Below are 14,545 nucleotides of genomic sequence, written 5' to 3'. Positions count from 1 at the left end.
AACAAATACCATGAGCTTAAAGGTTCTTCTGTAGATTTAAGATATGGAAATAATGTTTCTCCATTCAAATACATTTTAGATATGGTTCTACACAAACAGTATCTTCAGTGAAGCTGGAATTCAGCCTGACAAGATTCCATACATAACTCTGTCAACTGGGGGCATAGAAATTCTGGCGTCTGTTATATCTGTAAGTTTATTTAAATTGTGTATCTGTCATATTTCATTTTTTATAATGACAATGTTTGTCTTTTAGAAGTCTGTATCAAGTATAGATGTCTTTTATTTTATTGATTTTCTTTGAAACGGTTAATGGATCATCTTGGATTTTATTTATTAGGGGATAGATAGGGGTAGGACTATGTACCTTCCCCAACTGTCCCTCCTGAATACAGCAATAAAATCTAGTATTTCCTGGTCAAGCTAATTTAATTTAGAATTCTAGATTCACAAATGTGTTATCATAAATATATTCTTTATTATTATTTTACCTTAAGGGAGTGTTAAAGCTAATAATTGGGCTATTACCGTATATACTCGAGTATAAGCCGAGTTTTTCAGCACCAAAAAAGTGCTGAAAAAGTGACCCTCGGCTTATACTCGGGTATATACGGTAGCACCACCCCACCCCCGACAGAAAAGGTCCCGCCGGCGTGCGTGCACGGTGCTGGGGAAGCGCTTATGTGGTCGGTGATTATTGCATTTACGGTAGGCACCATTATTTCTCCGTAACAGCTTTCCCTCTAATGTAGCGGTAGCACCCCCCCCCCCCCTGGAAGGACGGTCGGGTCCCGTGGGCGGGCTGGCGATGCTGGGGATGGGCGGGCTCGGGACGGGCGGGCTGGCGATGCTGGGGACGGGCAGGCAGGCTGGCGATGCTGCAGGCAGGCTGGCGATGCTGGAGACGGGCGGGCTGGCGATGCTGGGGACGGGCGGGCTGGCGATGCTGGGGACTGGCGGGCGGGCTGGCGATGCTGGGGACGGGCGGGCTAAATAATAAAATATTTATTAAAGGGGATATGAACTTTATATAGTAATGTAACTTTGCTTGGCTATTGCTGGACTACAACTCCCAGCCTACCCTTGCACATACTTTGTGTGAGTGAAGGAGATCTAAACCCTTTGTAACAATGTTGCATGTATCCTCTAGCTCTCTAAAGTAGCTCCTTAAAACGTTATTACCGATGCAAAAAGTATTCACCAATTAGAAAACAGCTCACCAGTGAACATTTAGAGTTCCATATAAGCTGTGTGACCACCAGAAATTAATGTAGGCTTATACTCGAGTCAATAAGTTTTCCCAGTTTTCTTAGGTAAAATTAGGTACCTCGGCTTATATTCGGATCAGCTTATACTCGAGTATATACAGTAGTTATATACCTATACCTCATTTAGGTACCACTGCATCTAGTAAGAAATGAAGATCTGTACCTCCAAAGATGCCCCAGTTACCACCAATCCTCTTTTTTGCCGATTCACATCATGTGTTCTGTGCATGTGAATATTGTACATACATATACAGTAAATATTATATCAAATTAACTTTACAAAGCTGAGTAATTCACTCATATTCACACAACATGGCAGTAGTAGAAGCCAGTGCATTCTGCTTTAGAATTAATTAATAATAAGCATTTTAGCATCAGCTTCAGATGTCTTCTCACTTTCTGCCAGTGTTTTTAAGATTAACAATTGTGCCTGGCTTCTTGACAGCTGCTCAGGGTACTAAAAGTACATGTAGAGGCAGATTTACTAAAATTCCATAATTTCTACTTTTTTTTGTTCAAATTTGACTAAATTAGTTTTCCCGAATGTCTAATATTTGCTAAAAAAAAGTTGAAAGGAAAAATTGCCACGAAAATCCCCACTTTATCAAATTGACATTGAGTTAATTCAAAAAAGTCTAGTTTTCAGCCAAAACCCAGTGAAATATCTAAAGTTTCAAGACAAAAGAAAGAACTTCAAGGAAAGGGAAGGGACCTTTGAACACAAGTTTAATTTGGCAAATTGTTGAATTCAGATTTCTAGCCAATTAGAAGCATCGTTTGTAGACCTGGATCATTACTGTTATAGGACTGCTGAGCCTCTGGGCCAGTACAGTAAAATACATTTCTAGGCATATGTTTTTTAAGCCAGCCATACACACACAGATATTATCGTATGAAACCTTGTTTCGTATGATATTTGGTGCGTGTATGGCGGCTCAACGAGACAACTGAAATTGCAAAGACTGTGGATATTGGTCATCTTGTCGATAGGGCAGGTTAAAAGCAAAATCTACGTTTAGGGCTGAATCGGAATTCCTATTGTTTCTACCTCCATATCTGACGATTCAGCCCTGAACGTCAATGGAGGGTGGGAACCATCTTTCCTGGGACCAATGGTCGCACAAAAGATCGTTATTGCTATGTGTATGGCTACCTTTAGGATATTACAAATTTACCAGCAACTACATTGATGGTAAAATTGTAAAGTCGGCCCTGGGCTTGATGGGTGTTTTACCAGCTCGGCCAGGGGCATTATATCTATTATTATATTTACACAAATCCAAGTTCAAAGTGTATCTTTAATTCACATTGCAAAGCTGATTTTATATACTGTTTTATTTTCATTTGCCAGTGATACTGACTACAAAGCGTGTTTGATATTTCTCATCCACTATCTGTTTTCTCTGTAGTTTTGTCCCATTAATTTTATGTTCTTTGCTGCTTGATTTTCATTTCTTTGCTATTTTTCCTTTCTACATTTCCAAGACTTGATCATTAATTTTAATGGTACATTGGTTAGAAGATAAAGCAGAAAGCCAAACAAAACAAAGCAGAAAGCCGTGGAACACTGTCATCTCTCTGGCCTAGTCATTTGCTAGAAAAAAAGTTCTGCAGAATGTGTGAAAATGAGGCATTTTCCCTGAAGCCATTTCATATAGTTCAGTGGGCACGTCAGCCCAGTGTAAAAAGTATCTCATGTTTTAGTGTTTGTTCCCGTTGTATAAAATAATGTGGCATTGTGTCATTATTCTGTTCCAAACACTGTACACAAATGGTAAGAGCCAACAGAGTGGAATCAGGGCGCATAATTTATAAGCAGCCGTACTTGTGGCCTGTTTTCTGCACAGTGCTGACAGGTACAAAAATGATTTATAAGCAGAAAAAAGGCAAGAATCGACCAACCGTCAGGCATGGGCACGGTCACATGAATAAAAATATTTAAACTTCCTAGAAGCCCAAATAGCTACATCTGAAAGTATCTAAGCAGTCCCAATGAGTTTTCTGTGTTAAAAATACTAGCATACAACTGCATGAGATTAAAGGACATGTAAACCCTACATTTTCCTATACATATATATACATATAACATGTATATAAGTTGGGCACATCTCCCCGAACTGCATCATTTATACTGCTTATATCCCCTCCATTCACCAGCACCATCACATTTTCAAAAAACAAACGTCAGCTTTCACCCGGCAACCATTTTCACTCTGACACGTCATCAATGACATTTAAATCTGCAAACAGCATATGTGCACAATGACCCCTATAAATTTCATCAAGAATGCAGGCTTACATAGGCAGAACTTACTTTGTGAAAAAGCCCTGCTTGGATTGAGCACTATAATGCCATCTATTGATATTGATATCTATTGGCTGCTAGACTGGAGAGTGTGTTAAGTAATCTTGATTTGAGAAGAACTGAGCATGCTCAGTAGCCAACAGGCCCTATATATAAGATTTTTTTTTATAAAACGAATAAATCCCCTTAGCCTCCACCGAGTTCCTACTGAAATCTTTTTAAGTTAAAGTTTAAAAAGAAAAACTAAAGTGGAAACATATAAGGCACACTAATACCAATATTGTTATTAATATGACTGATATGTTTCCACTTTAGTTTAATGACATCATGTGCCACTTCCACAATGCGTTCCGCAACATTGTGGCTATACTGCACTGTACCATATGCCATGGTGTGTTTCCAGCATGATATGAAAGCTCTAGGACTGGGAACAAAATGCACCACTTCCTTTTTGTCTAACTTTTCTATATAATACACAAGAGCCATGGTTTGTTCTTTTGCTGAAGGTGATAACTTTTATGTACCATGACAGCACTTTTCATTCATTTACTTTCATTCATTGTTAAATGTTGCTTTAAATATCTATTACATGGCTCAGCGAGCTGTACGAGACATCTGATAGCAAAGTGCAAGCCGTCTGCAGCTGTGCCAAAAATATTTCTTTTAATACTAATATATCAAGTACATCGACAGTGCTCTAATGAATGAGGCATTTGGACATTTTAACAACCCTTTATGCCTCTCAAGCCAAAATGAAATTTTGTTTTTTATTTTTTTTTCTGTTTCCCATTTTTTCTGTTTAAAGGAACAGTATCACCAAAAAATGAAAGCTTTTTAAAGTAATTCAAATATAATGTACAACACAAATAATGCACAACACAAGTTTGGTAAAGGTGGCCATACACATTAAGATCCGCTCGCTTGGCAAGGTGGATCTTCTCCCGATATCCCCACCTACGGGGCTAATTCGGTCGGGGCTAATTTGGTCAGTTGGCCCTGGGGCCAAACTCTTGAATTACAAGGCTGATAATAGACGCAGTTGGTTCAAGTTAAAAAATTTAGTCGGATTGGGGACCTCATCGGCTCGTTGACTAAATTTTTTAACCTGCCCGATCGATATCTGCCCGAATTCAGGCCAGATGTCAGTTGGGCAGGCCTGAATCGGCCTGTGTATGGCCACACCTGGTGTGTTTGCTTCAGGAACACTACTATAGTTTATATAAATACCCTGCTGTGTAGCCACTGGGGCAGCCATTCAAGCTGGAAAAAAGGGTGAAAAGGCACAGGTTACATAGCAAATAACAGATAAGACGCCATTGTAATTTACAGCATTTATCTGTTAGCTGCTGTATAACCTGTGGCTTTTCTGCTTTTGAATGGCGGCCCCCATGGCTACACAGCAGGGTATTTATATAAACTATAGTAGTGTTTTCTAAACAAACACACAATTTTTACTAGTGCAGGGCAGCAGTACATTATAGTTTAATTTCTTTGATATATTTTCATTTTTAGGTGTTACTGTTGGTTTAAAGGGCTGTCATCATTGCCACATGGGGCCTCTTCAGAATGAATGAAAGGTGGGGCTTGAGATGCATAAAACACAATGGGTTAGTAGGAACCCAGTAAATCCAGAGGAGGCACTTGCATTTGTCATTAGTATATATTACAGGTGTACAACAGAAAAAAGATCACCAGAGCAGTCATTTATGTATTTCTTTGCTATCCTTAATTTCATCTTTTTCTCTCCAGCATTCTGTTGTGACTGTGCTAAGACAGAGATGAATGGAAATTTATTGCAGTACCCAATGACTCTAGGGATGAATATAAACCAAGCCGTACACATTGATAAGCAGCTGCAGTGCGTACCAGCAGCTGAGCAGAGCGGAATTTTTAACTTATAGAAAATCATTCCTTTTCTTTAAATGACAGCAACATGTGTCGGTGTCACGTTAACCCCCGACGGCATCGCCTTTTAAGGGCTCTGGCACACGGGGAGATTAGTCGCCTGCGACAAATCTCCCTTGTCACGGGCGACTAATCTCCCCGAACTACCATCCCACCGGCGAACATGTAAGTTGCCGGTGGGATGGTACACGCTGTGCAGGCGATTTCGGCAAATCACCGAAGTTGCCTCGCGACGCATTTTCGGCGATTTGCCGAAATCGCGCCGCCATGTATGCCATCCCACCGGCGACTTACATGTTCGCCGGTGGGATGGCAACTCAGAGAGATTAGTCGCCCGCGAACAGGGAGATTTGTCGCGGGCTGTGCCCCTAAAGGGGATGTGCAAATACTTATCAATATATTTGTACAGGCACCGATGTACAGATACAGATAACAGTATAATCACTGATTCTTAATGGATATTCAAGGAGAAATAGACTACAGAGCAACATTTTCTAGAGGCACAGAATAGTGATTAGCGAATCTGTTCCGTTTCGCTTCGCCAAAAGTCTTGAAACTGTAGAAAACTTTGCGAAATGTGGGTACCAGGCGACTATTAAGACGCACGCGACTGCACCATTTTTACAGTGACCGTGCCTTTTTGTACGCAACCGCAAATTTAAGTTTCCCAAAACAATTCGTTCTAATGCCCCACTTCATCTGCTTAGTGAAGTAAAATTAGGGATGCACCGAATCCAGGATTCGACCAAGATTCTGCCGTTTTCAGCAGGATTTATATGTGCCTGGCCAAACCAAATCCGAATCCTTAAAATCACGGTACTTTTCTTCATATAAACATATAAGGGTGCCATGACAGAGATGGCTACCACTACCTTTATCTTGTTCAGAGGGTGCACAGTCCTCTAAAGTTATTGGTCAGCTTAAAGTTCATTGCTTTGTTCTGGGGCCTTCTGCTCTACCACATCCACACCTGTTACTAGGTGGAGACTAAAGATGAGCCAGATAAGCCCTACCCGTATAAGCTCTGGACAGGAACATTCACACTACCCCTCAGCTAATTCGAAATACTCCCTCCCACAGGGCATAGTTTACAGACTGGGGACTTCCTGGGAGGTTAACCCTTAGGACCCCTACCGTTATATAAACATTAGAAATACATGTTCAATGCACATATTTCAGCAGTGCTCTTGAATATTTACGGAATATATTTTTTAAGCATAACTCATAATGCAGTAATCTGCATGTTCTTGATGTAATTTGAAAAACCTCCAAGTTGAGTTTATGGTATAATGCAGGTGTTTGCCAGTGACTCCAATAACCCTATTGATATTATTTATCTTTTTATTTATGCCCTTTCTCTCTCTTCTTTTGCCGGTATAACATTCTAATCACTTCCTTATGCATAACTATGTTAATTCCAAACGGAAGAACTAAAAATAATTTAAAACAAATTTCCCCACTAAAATGTGATTGTTTACAACACTAAAACACTACTTTTAGGGATATACCACATGTGGTAATGTAGGTGTAGCCTGAGCATATACTGTATAACTCCATGGGTGACAAAACACTTGGAATTATTCCCAGTTGAACAGCAGTCCTCTGAATTGTCTCTTGGAAGTGCAGCAGTCAGCACTTGGTGTTTTAATGCCAGTCCATAAAGCTTTTATCCCTCCCTCCAATGACAAAAGGCCCCGAGGAACAAACAATTTAGCTTACACAATTCACAGAAGCCAAGTCAAATGCATACAATGCTTATTTGAGGTGGCATAATTGTCATTTAATATGTAAAACTACTTAATTTTATATCATTTATATTGATTAAGAACAGAGTTATTATGATTTTGCCAGTAAAATCTTTATCTCAAATGCAGGGCATGACCGTTGAAAGGCTTGGGAGGAGAATTCTTTTGATTGGAGGATTTGGTCTGATGACTTTGTTTTTTGGAATACTGACTGTTTCTCTAACATTTCAAGTAAGGACTTTATTCATTTTTTCAAGTGGTTTTGCTTCCATGATAAGATATGTCGGTTCTTTTTATAAAGGCTTATGACACATCTTAGGGATTGCAGTGTGCATAGCGCACAAAAAGGTCTCAATACACCCATTTTTTGCACTTTGCATACTGCCTACGGCCTTGCAGAATTGCCTCAAACCTCTGTGCTGCCATTGTCAGAGACCTGAGACTTTCCCTAAAGAATACAAGGCTGACTGCATTGGTCATATAATAATTATGAGGGGCAGGAGGAGAGGAACATAGGTGATGTGATCTCTCTCCTGCCCACAACCTGTCCTCTAATTTATATGTCATTCAGACATGGACATAGATAGTGGCAGAGGATGCAGGCCACATTGGAACCCTGTCCTTGCTGCCTGCCCTGTAGTTAGCGGAGAAACTTCATAACCTAGCATTTCCTAGTGTCTGGAGCTTAAAATCTAATTTCCATAACATGACTCAGCTAAGGGTAGTGTGCATCAAACAGAATTGTGTATAACTGCATCCTATTCAGCTTACATACAGACAAGCAGATGAAAAGAAAGAATGTTGTAGTGCAAGGTACTTACTTTCCATCATGGCAGAAACAGAAATGGGAAGAATAGAATAAAAGAATGTAAAGAGAATGGACCAGAAAAATACAAAACAAGTGAGCAAAGGGAGGAGGTAAAATGGTTCACCCTGGCACCCCTGAGGCCAACACTGTGATAAATGACAGAATGAGAATCTTCACAAACATACTGTGATAATGTGAGAGCGGTTTGGTATATAGATCTGTTTTTAATGGGGAAGCAGTGAATATTGCAGAATTGAAGAATATCTTACTTGAAAGAGAAATAAATAATTAAAGGAGAGCTAAAAGCTTACATAAATGGTATTATTTCTGAGGAGCTCTCTCAGCCAAATGGCACCAGTTTCCCCCCCACAATCTGTCCCCTTTTCCTTTTCTTTTTAAAACAAGCAGAGTACCTCAACAGAGTTAAAGGGCACCCATTTGGGCTGCTGAATCTTTAGAGTAACACTACCAATTATCTGTGCCTTTTATTTTCCTTCAAATATTTATTTCTGTTGCATTGTGCTTGGGCTTTACATTTTGTACACAGCCAACATTGACAATTGGACAGGCCAATTTTCATAAACAACAATAAATCTTTTATAGAAAATACAAATTTGAATTTGGTGCCAGTTTTAAATTACAAAGCAAAAAATGTTAAGTTAAAAATCGGGGATTTTTAAAACCATACAGGCTTTTATAAGTGCTGTTTGAATAATAAAAAAGAAATATCTTCCATGGATTATCAAACTAGGACAAACTTTGCCAATTATACGGAATAACTTCTGTAGCTGTGCTATGCACTGTCAATCCCATTTTGTCTTGTTTGTATTGTAGCACCACGCACCGTGGATACCGTACATCAGCATTGTGTGTATTCTTGGAGTAATTGCATCATTTTGCATTGGACCAGGTAAGACTCTTTAAGAGGTGGAGAGTTAGCTCCAAGCCTGGTAACCCGTAGGAGACCAGTAAATATCATTTTCTAATCAAGTTTTATTGGTTACTTTGTGCCTGTTATTACATTATCCAATTTAATCGTTTTTATTGTTTTTAAGTAATATTTGTTAATATACAGTTCAACATTTTTTCAGTATAAATTGATATAAATGCTTTTTAGGAAAAAAAGTAAAATACCAACCCTATAGGCATCAAGGGGTTAACCTGCATGCAGTTTAAGGAGACACATTTGGACCCAATCTTTGTACAGGTATTGGACCCCTTATCCGGAAACCCATTATCCAGAAAGTTCCGAATTAGGGAAAGCCCTTCTCCCATAGACTCAATTTTAATTAAATAATTCACATTTTTAAAAATGGTTTTGTTTTTATCTGTAATAATAAAACAGTACCTTGTACTTGATCCCAACTAAGATATATTTAATCCTTATTGGAGCCAAAACAATCCATTTGGGTTTAATTACTGTTTAAATAATTGTTTTAGTAGACTTAAGGTAGGAGATCTGAATTACGGGAAGACCCCTTATACGGAAAACCCCAGGTCCCAAGCATTCTGGATAACAGGTCCTATACCTGTACAAACTTTCATAACCCAACATGCTCCATCAAGGCACCGCTCTTTGCGTCAGTCATAGACTAATTTACAAGCTATGTATCCACATCTGCTTCCTAGCCCTCTTAAATGCTGAGCTATGGGCAAGTCCTTAAAGGAGAAAGACTGGTGGGAGAGCTGACAAATAAAGGGGAAAACCACCTCCATATATTATATGTATGTATATATATAAATCCTATAGTTTAAAATGCGATTTTGGGTACACTTAACATGGCTTAATTATATACAGTTCAACATGTACAAGGCACTACATGAGTATAAAGTGGCATTGTTATGTGTGCCGTAAGGCATGCCTGAACTGCTGCTTACAATAAACCTCAAGCACATCATTACAATGCACAACATTATTTGAAGCAACATTCAAAAGCATTTATTTTTTTGCCACTAGTGCCTTCCATAGGGCAAAGGTAAATTCTTTATGTTAAGGATCCAAGACAAATCTATAAAATGCACTTAAGTGTTTAAAACCCCGCAATTTGTTATTAAATCATTCGTGGGATCTACAGAATGTACTGGTAATAAGTATGTCTAAAATAGTGTTAAATGAAAACAATGGATTATCCTTGGATTAAGCATATCTAGCATGAAACAGGCTTTAGAATTGCAAGCATTTCTAGATCATCTCACTCATGTTTTCCTAATAATATAGCAGCTTACGTTTCCTAATCCCACAGTTTTCCATGGATTTAAGTTATTTTTATCTCAGGGTCACAAGTCACAGGGCATACACAGTTCACACTATTGCTTCTGTTTGTTTGATAAATATATACATTTTTTTTTGTAATCCAAATATATATATATTTTTTATACCTGTTGTTATCTTAGCCATACACAGGAAGATCCAAACGAGTGTATCTTTGCCTGATATGCTCACCTTGTTCTGGTCAATTAATTTTTATAAAATGTTCTTAACTATCCAAAGATTGACACAGATTGCATGATATCGGTTTACCTGGCATGGGCAAAGCTTTGTCAGACCACAGGAACTTTTTTCCATGTTAGAACAAGCCCCAACCACTGACAGAGATACTGCAGATTATCTGTGACAATTTTTGGGAGGTTTTACATGCCCTTTAACATGGAGGACGCCACTTAGAAAATGATATACTAAAGCAGCTGCACTGTTTTTATAATGGAAGCTCATCACCCTGAAGTTGGAGAAATTTCCTTCTGTGCTCTTTGTTAATTGGCAAATATTCATGTTTTAAAATTCATGTGGCAAAAAGATGAGAAGTTTTACCAGTGCGAAGAGAATTTTAACCAATGCGAAGTTAATTCTCTAAAACTTGTCGTACTCACATTTAAGCAAATTGCCAATGTTGGGGTGAATTATAATTTTTGGTATAATATTCCGAATTGTAACTTCCACCATTTAGTAATTATGGCCCACTGTGGGAAGATTTGACCATTCTGGCAGTGGTTAGGAGAAGGACTCTTTTGGCAAGGAAAGATAGACCAAAAAGGAGCGTTCTCTCTTTGGGGGACATTTACTAAAATGTGAATTTTCTCTTCGTCTAACTTCACCTCAATTCTCTTCACACAATTCTCTCATATTTACTAAAAATCGTAAAAATACACTTTTCAAGAGAAATGTGGTGAATTTTCTCCTGGTGTAAAAATTCACCAGTATTTTTCCTGTACAATTTTAGTGGCATAAATTTTCTAGAGAATTTTTGCCATAAAGAAATGATGTATGTGGAAAGTTAGCGTGGAGGGGGAGATGCAGATAATGAGATTCAAAAGTGGTTGCTCCGTCTTTATAATGGTAGTTTGTCAGCCTGAACCTGGAGAAATCTCTCTTGGTGAAAATTTGTTCTTGTGCTCTTAGTAGAATAGTGGAGAATATTCACTGGAGAAATTTCACATGTAAAAGAGATGTGAATCTATGCCAATGCAAAGAGAAGTTTCACCATTACGAAGTTCATTCTCCAAAACTTGTATTCTTCTTTTAGTAAATCGGCACGTTGAGTGGAATCTTCATTTTTGGAGAAATTTTGTTAGACCTCTGCAGAGTGAGACCCAGTGCTAATAGTTGTGATTAAACTGAGGTTCTGTATAAACCAGTTCTTCCACTATAATATGTTATACCTTATCTTGTAAATTGTGAAGATATTCACCTCAGAGATCCATAACTTGTATAACATGACTGAAAGCTTAGTACATTTATATTGTCATAAAGCTCCTTGGTGACACTGTAGAGCTCAGTTCTCTTCCAGCTAACTGAATAGGATCACAGCATGATGGTAGCACTACATCTTAAAATGGCAGTTTTTGTGTCAGGTACTCTGCTTTGTGAACAACATGCCTCCTTGTCCTTCCTCGTATTTACAAGCCATGACCCTGAAAAATGATGGGGTTTAGCTAGTGTTCAGGACAAACTGACAATGTCCTGTAGTATTTGGCCTCGCATGTGATTAATGGAACACACCAACTTGTTGTTGTTGTTGGTTGCCATCAACAAGTTTGTTGCTCTAGGCCTTGATCCCACTGGCAATGAAGTGTGGCTATCCTAAAAATGAGCTTCTTTAGGCTGGATGAAGCATTATTTGTTTTTATTTTTTTATAACTGGGTATCCCAACTATGCACCAGGCCTTTTCAGGTTTCATTGTGTTTCTTTTCTCTTGACGTAATTTTTCATGAGATTTAAGGGGTAAATGTGAAGTATAAAAAGCCTTTAATATGAAAAACATTTACTGAAGAACCCTGAAACAAGAAAAAAAAATCCATTACAAGCAATCGAAAAGGTTACCTGCCTACAATCAATCACAAGTAAACCTTTCCTCGAGACCTTTTATGTGTCGCTTTTAACAAAGATTGCTTATTATAGGTCCCTGATTCTTATGCAGGTGATGCAACGCATTCTTCTGCCAACTCCATTGTTGAAATGCACAAGGACTTTAGCCCTTTTATTCATGTTCTAGTAATAGTTGTGCATAGAGAAACCCAATACAGAAAGTACATAGAACACAGCACTTTTTATATTGTTTTTCTGCAACAATCAGTGCACAATACCTCTGTTTTATGCATTGTTTGTTACAGAAAAAAACACTGGAGGGATAGGTGAAGTCAAGTCATTGACAAATGCAAACCTTTGCCACTTTTATTCTTATTTATTAAACATGGAACATCTATCTAGGAGTCTATAGTAACAAATCAGTAAGTAAATCTCCAACCAGTTGCTATGTGTTCCCTCACTATTTCAGTTAATGAGGGGGCAATGTGGCTTTTCTTTCTTTTTTCCTTTATCTATAAATAGAAGCTAACACTATATTGGAGTGTTAAGGTGTCCGTACAAAAAAGATCTTTGCCTGACATGCTTACTTTGGGGCCAAACTATGGGATCACAATGTTGGGAATACAGGCCGTTGAGGATCCAATGGGATCCTGGTTCTGATGGATCGTTCTGCCCAATCTGGCCAGATATCATTCAGGCAGGCCTGTCTCACCATCTCTGCCTACCTCTGTTTATTTAGGGACTGTGCAATGATCCCATCTTGACCCATTTCAATCCCATCCTTCTAAAGCTGTTAGACCCATTGAAAATGACAAGAAGAAAACAAAACTCGATGCATTCAAGTTTTCTTTTCACAGTTTTATTTGATCAAGTTTTTATATGCAAATTTTTAAATAAATAAGCAAACACTTTTATTTGGTAAAACTTTGCGTTTATTCAAATTTAAAAAAAAAACTCATAAATTTGAAAATTGATAAATAACCCTATAAGGCTAGCCTAATCCCAGGTACCAGATCTCCAGCCTCAGTGCTTGGCATTCAGTCTTGGACTGTATTTAATCTTACTCTGAATTTTTACTGCTGTTCTGCTATAGACCCAGGAAGGTTATCTGTACGTTAAACATGGAAATTATACACTTTATCCTCTTGGTTCTATATTTTAAGTGCAAAAGTGTTGTATTTGCTTTACAAAGGTCCTGCCACTGTCCTCCAGATGATTTATGGATTTAATTTGTGTCTGTAAAAATACCTTCGCACAGTCACTGTATGTGTAAGCACAGACAGACAGACAGTGGGCTATGTTTATTATAAAATAATGCATTGATTTTATTCTCAGTGTCCAGTAATATAATCATGCGCCAGGACAAACTGTGATTTGCAGGCTAAAAAAAGCCCCAGTCAGGAGAAGAGCCTTTCCTTTGATTGCTTAAGCCAAGTTCATCCTAAAGAGATAAAAGTTTATATAGTTCTTGCTGACACATCAGGGCCTGCCCCAGCTATGAGAGTTCTTACACCCTGTGCTTCATTCAGTTTTAAGCAAACACTAACAGGCCATACAGATAATGGGAAAACATTAGGCCTGTGTTACATAAGGAGGATAGTAGCTGGATAAAAATAGATTTTCCTTTTTTCTATGTAGGTTTTCTGTGCCCCTATTACAACTATTTACAAGTGTCATAAGTCCAAATCCAAGGCTAATGTTACAGGCAGCTAAAAAATGGCTGCATTCACCTTCCATGGCTTCCATTTACTTAAATGGCAAATGTCACGCAGCACAAGTGATTTACCCTTTTTTCTGACTCTTTCCAACTTTCAAATGGGGTTCGCTGACCCCAGCAGACAAAAAACTATTGCTCCGTGAGGATACAATTTTATAGTTATTGTTGCATTTTATGACTTATTTTTCTATTCCGGTCCTCTCCTATATATATCAGTCTCTTTTTTAAACCACTCCCTGGTTGCTTAGGTATTTATAGATCTTCTCTTACAAACATATCAGGCTCTCATTTAAACCACTCTCTGGTTACCAAGATAATTTGAGCCCTAGCAACCAGATAAGTGCTGAAATTCCAAACTGGAGAGTTGTGTAAGAAAAAGTGAAAAAAATAAATAATAAAAAATGAAGACCAATTGCAGAATAGAATATTACTCTCTATGTCATACTAACTATGAGAGTAAAAAGAAGAACGACCTCTCTAGTACAGGGCTCCC

The 14,545-nt window shown here is 38.3% G+C and overlaps 1 protein-coding gene across 3 annotated transcripts in view; it reads left to right on the top strand.

The window, feature by feature from the left end:
• slc2a9 (solute carrier family 2 member 9) overlaps positions 1-14,545 on the top strand; it is an 83,335-nt gene that overhangs the window by 31,079 nt on the left and 37,711 nt on the right. For all 3 annotated transcript variants that reach the window (XM_018095214.2, XM_018095216.2, XM_018095215.2), the window contains 3 exons: positions 80-190; positions 7,353-7,454; positions 8,866-8,941. In XM_018095214.2, coding sequence (XP_017950703.2) covers positions 80-190; positions 7,353-7,454; positions 8,866-8,941 — 289 coding nt within the window. The remainder of the gene's footprint in view (positions 1-79; positions 191-7,352; positions 7,455-8,865; positions 8,942-14,545) is intronic.

The sequence above is a fragment of the Xenopus tropicalis genome, chromosome 1 (assembly GCF_000004195.4).
Source record: "Xenopus tropicalis strain Nigerian chromosome 1, UCB_Xtro_10.0, whole genome shotgun sequence".
NCBI classification, from domain to species: Eukaryota; Metazoa; Chordata; class Amphibia; order Anura; family Pipidae; genus Xenopus; species Xenopus tropicalis.
The sequence above is the reverse complement of the archived record's forward strand: the minus strand, read 5'-3'. Positions and strand labels throughout refer to the sequence as shown.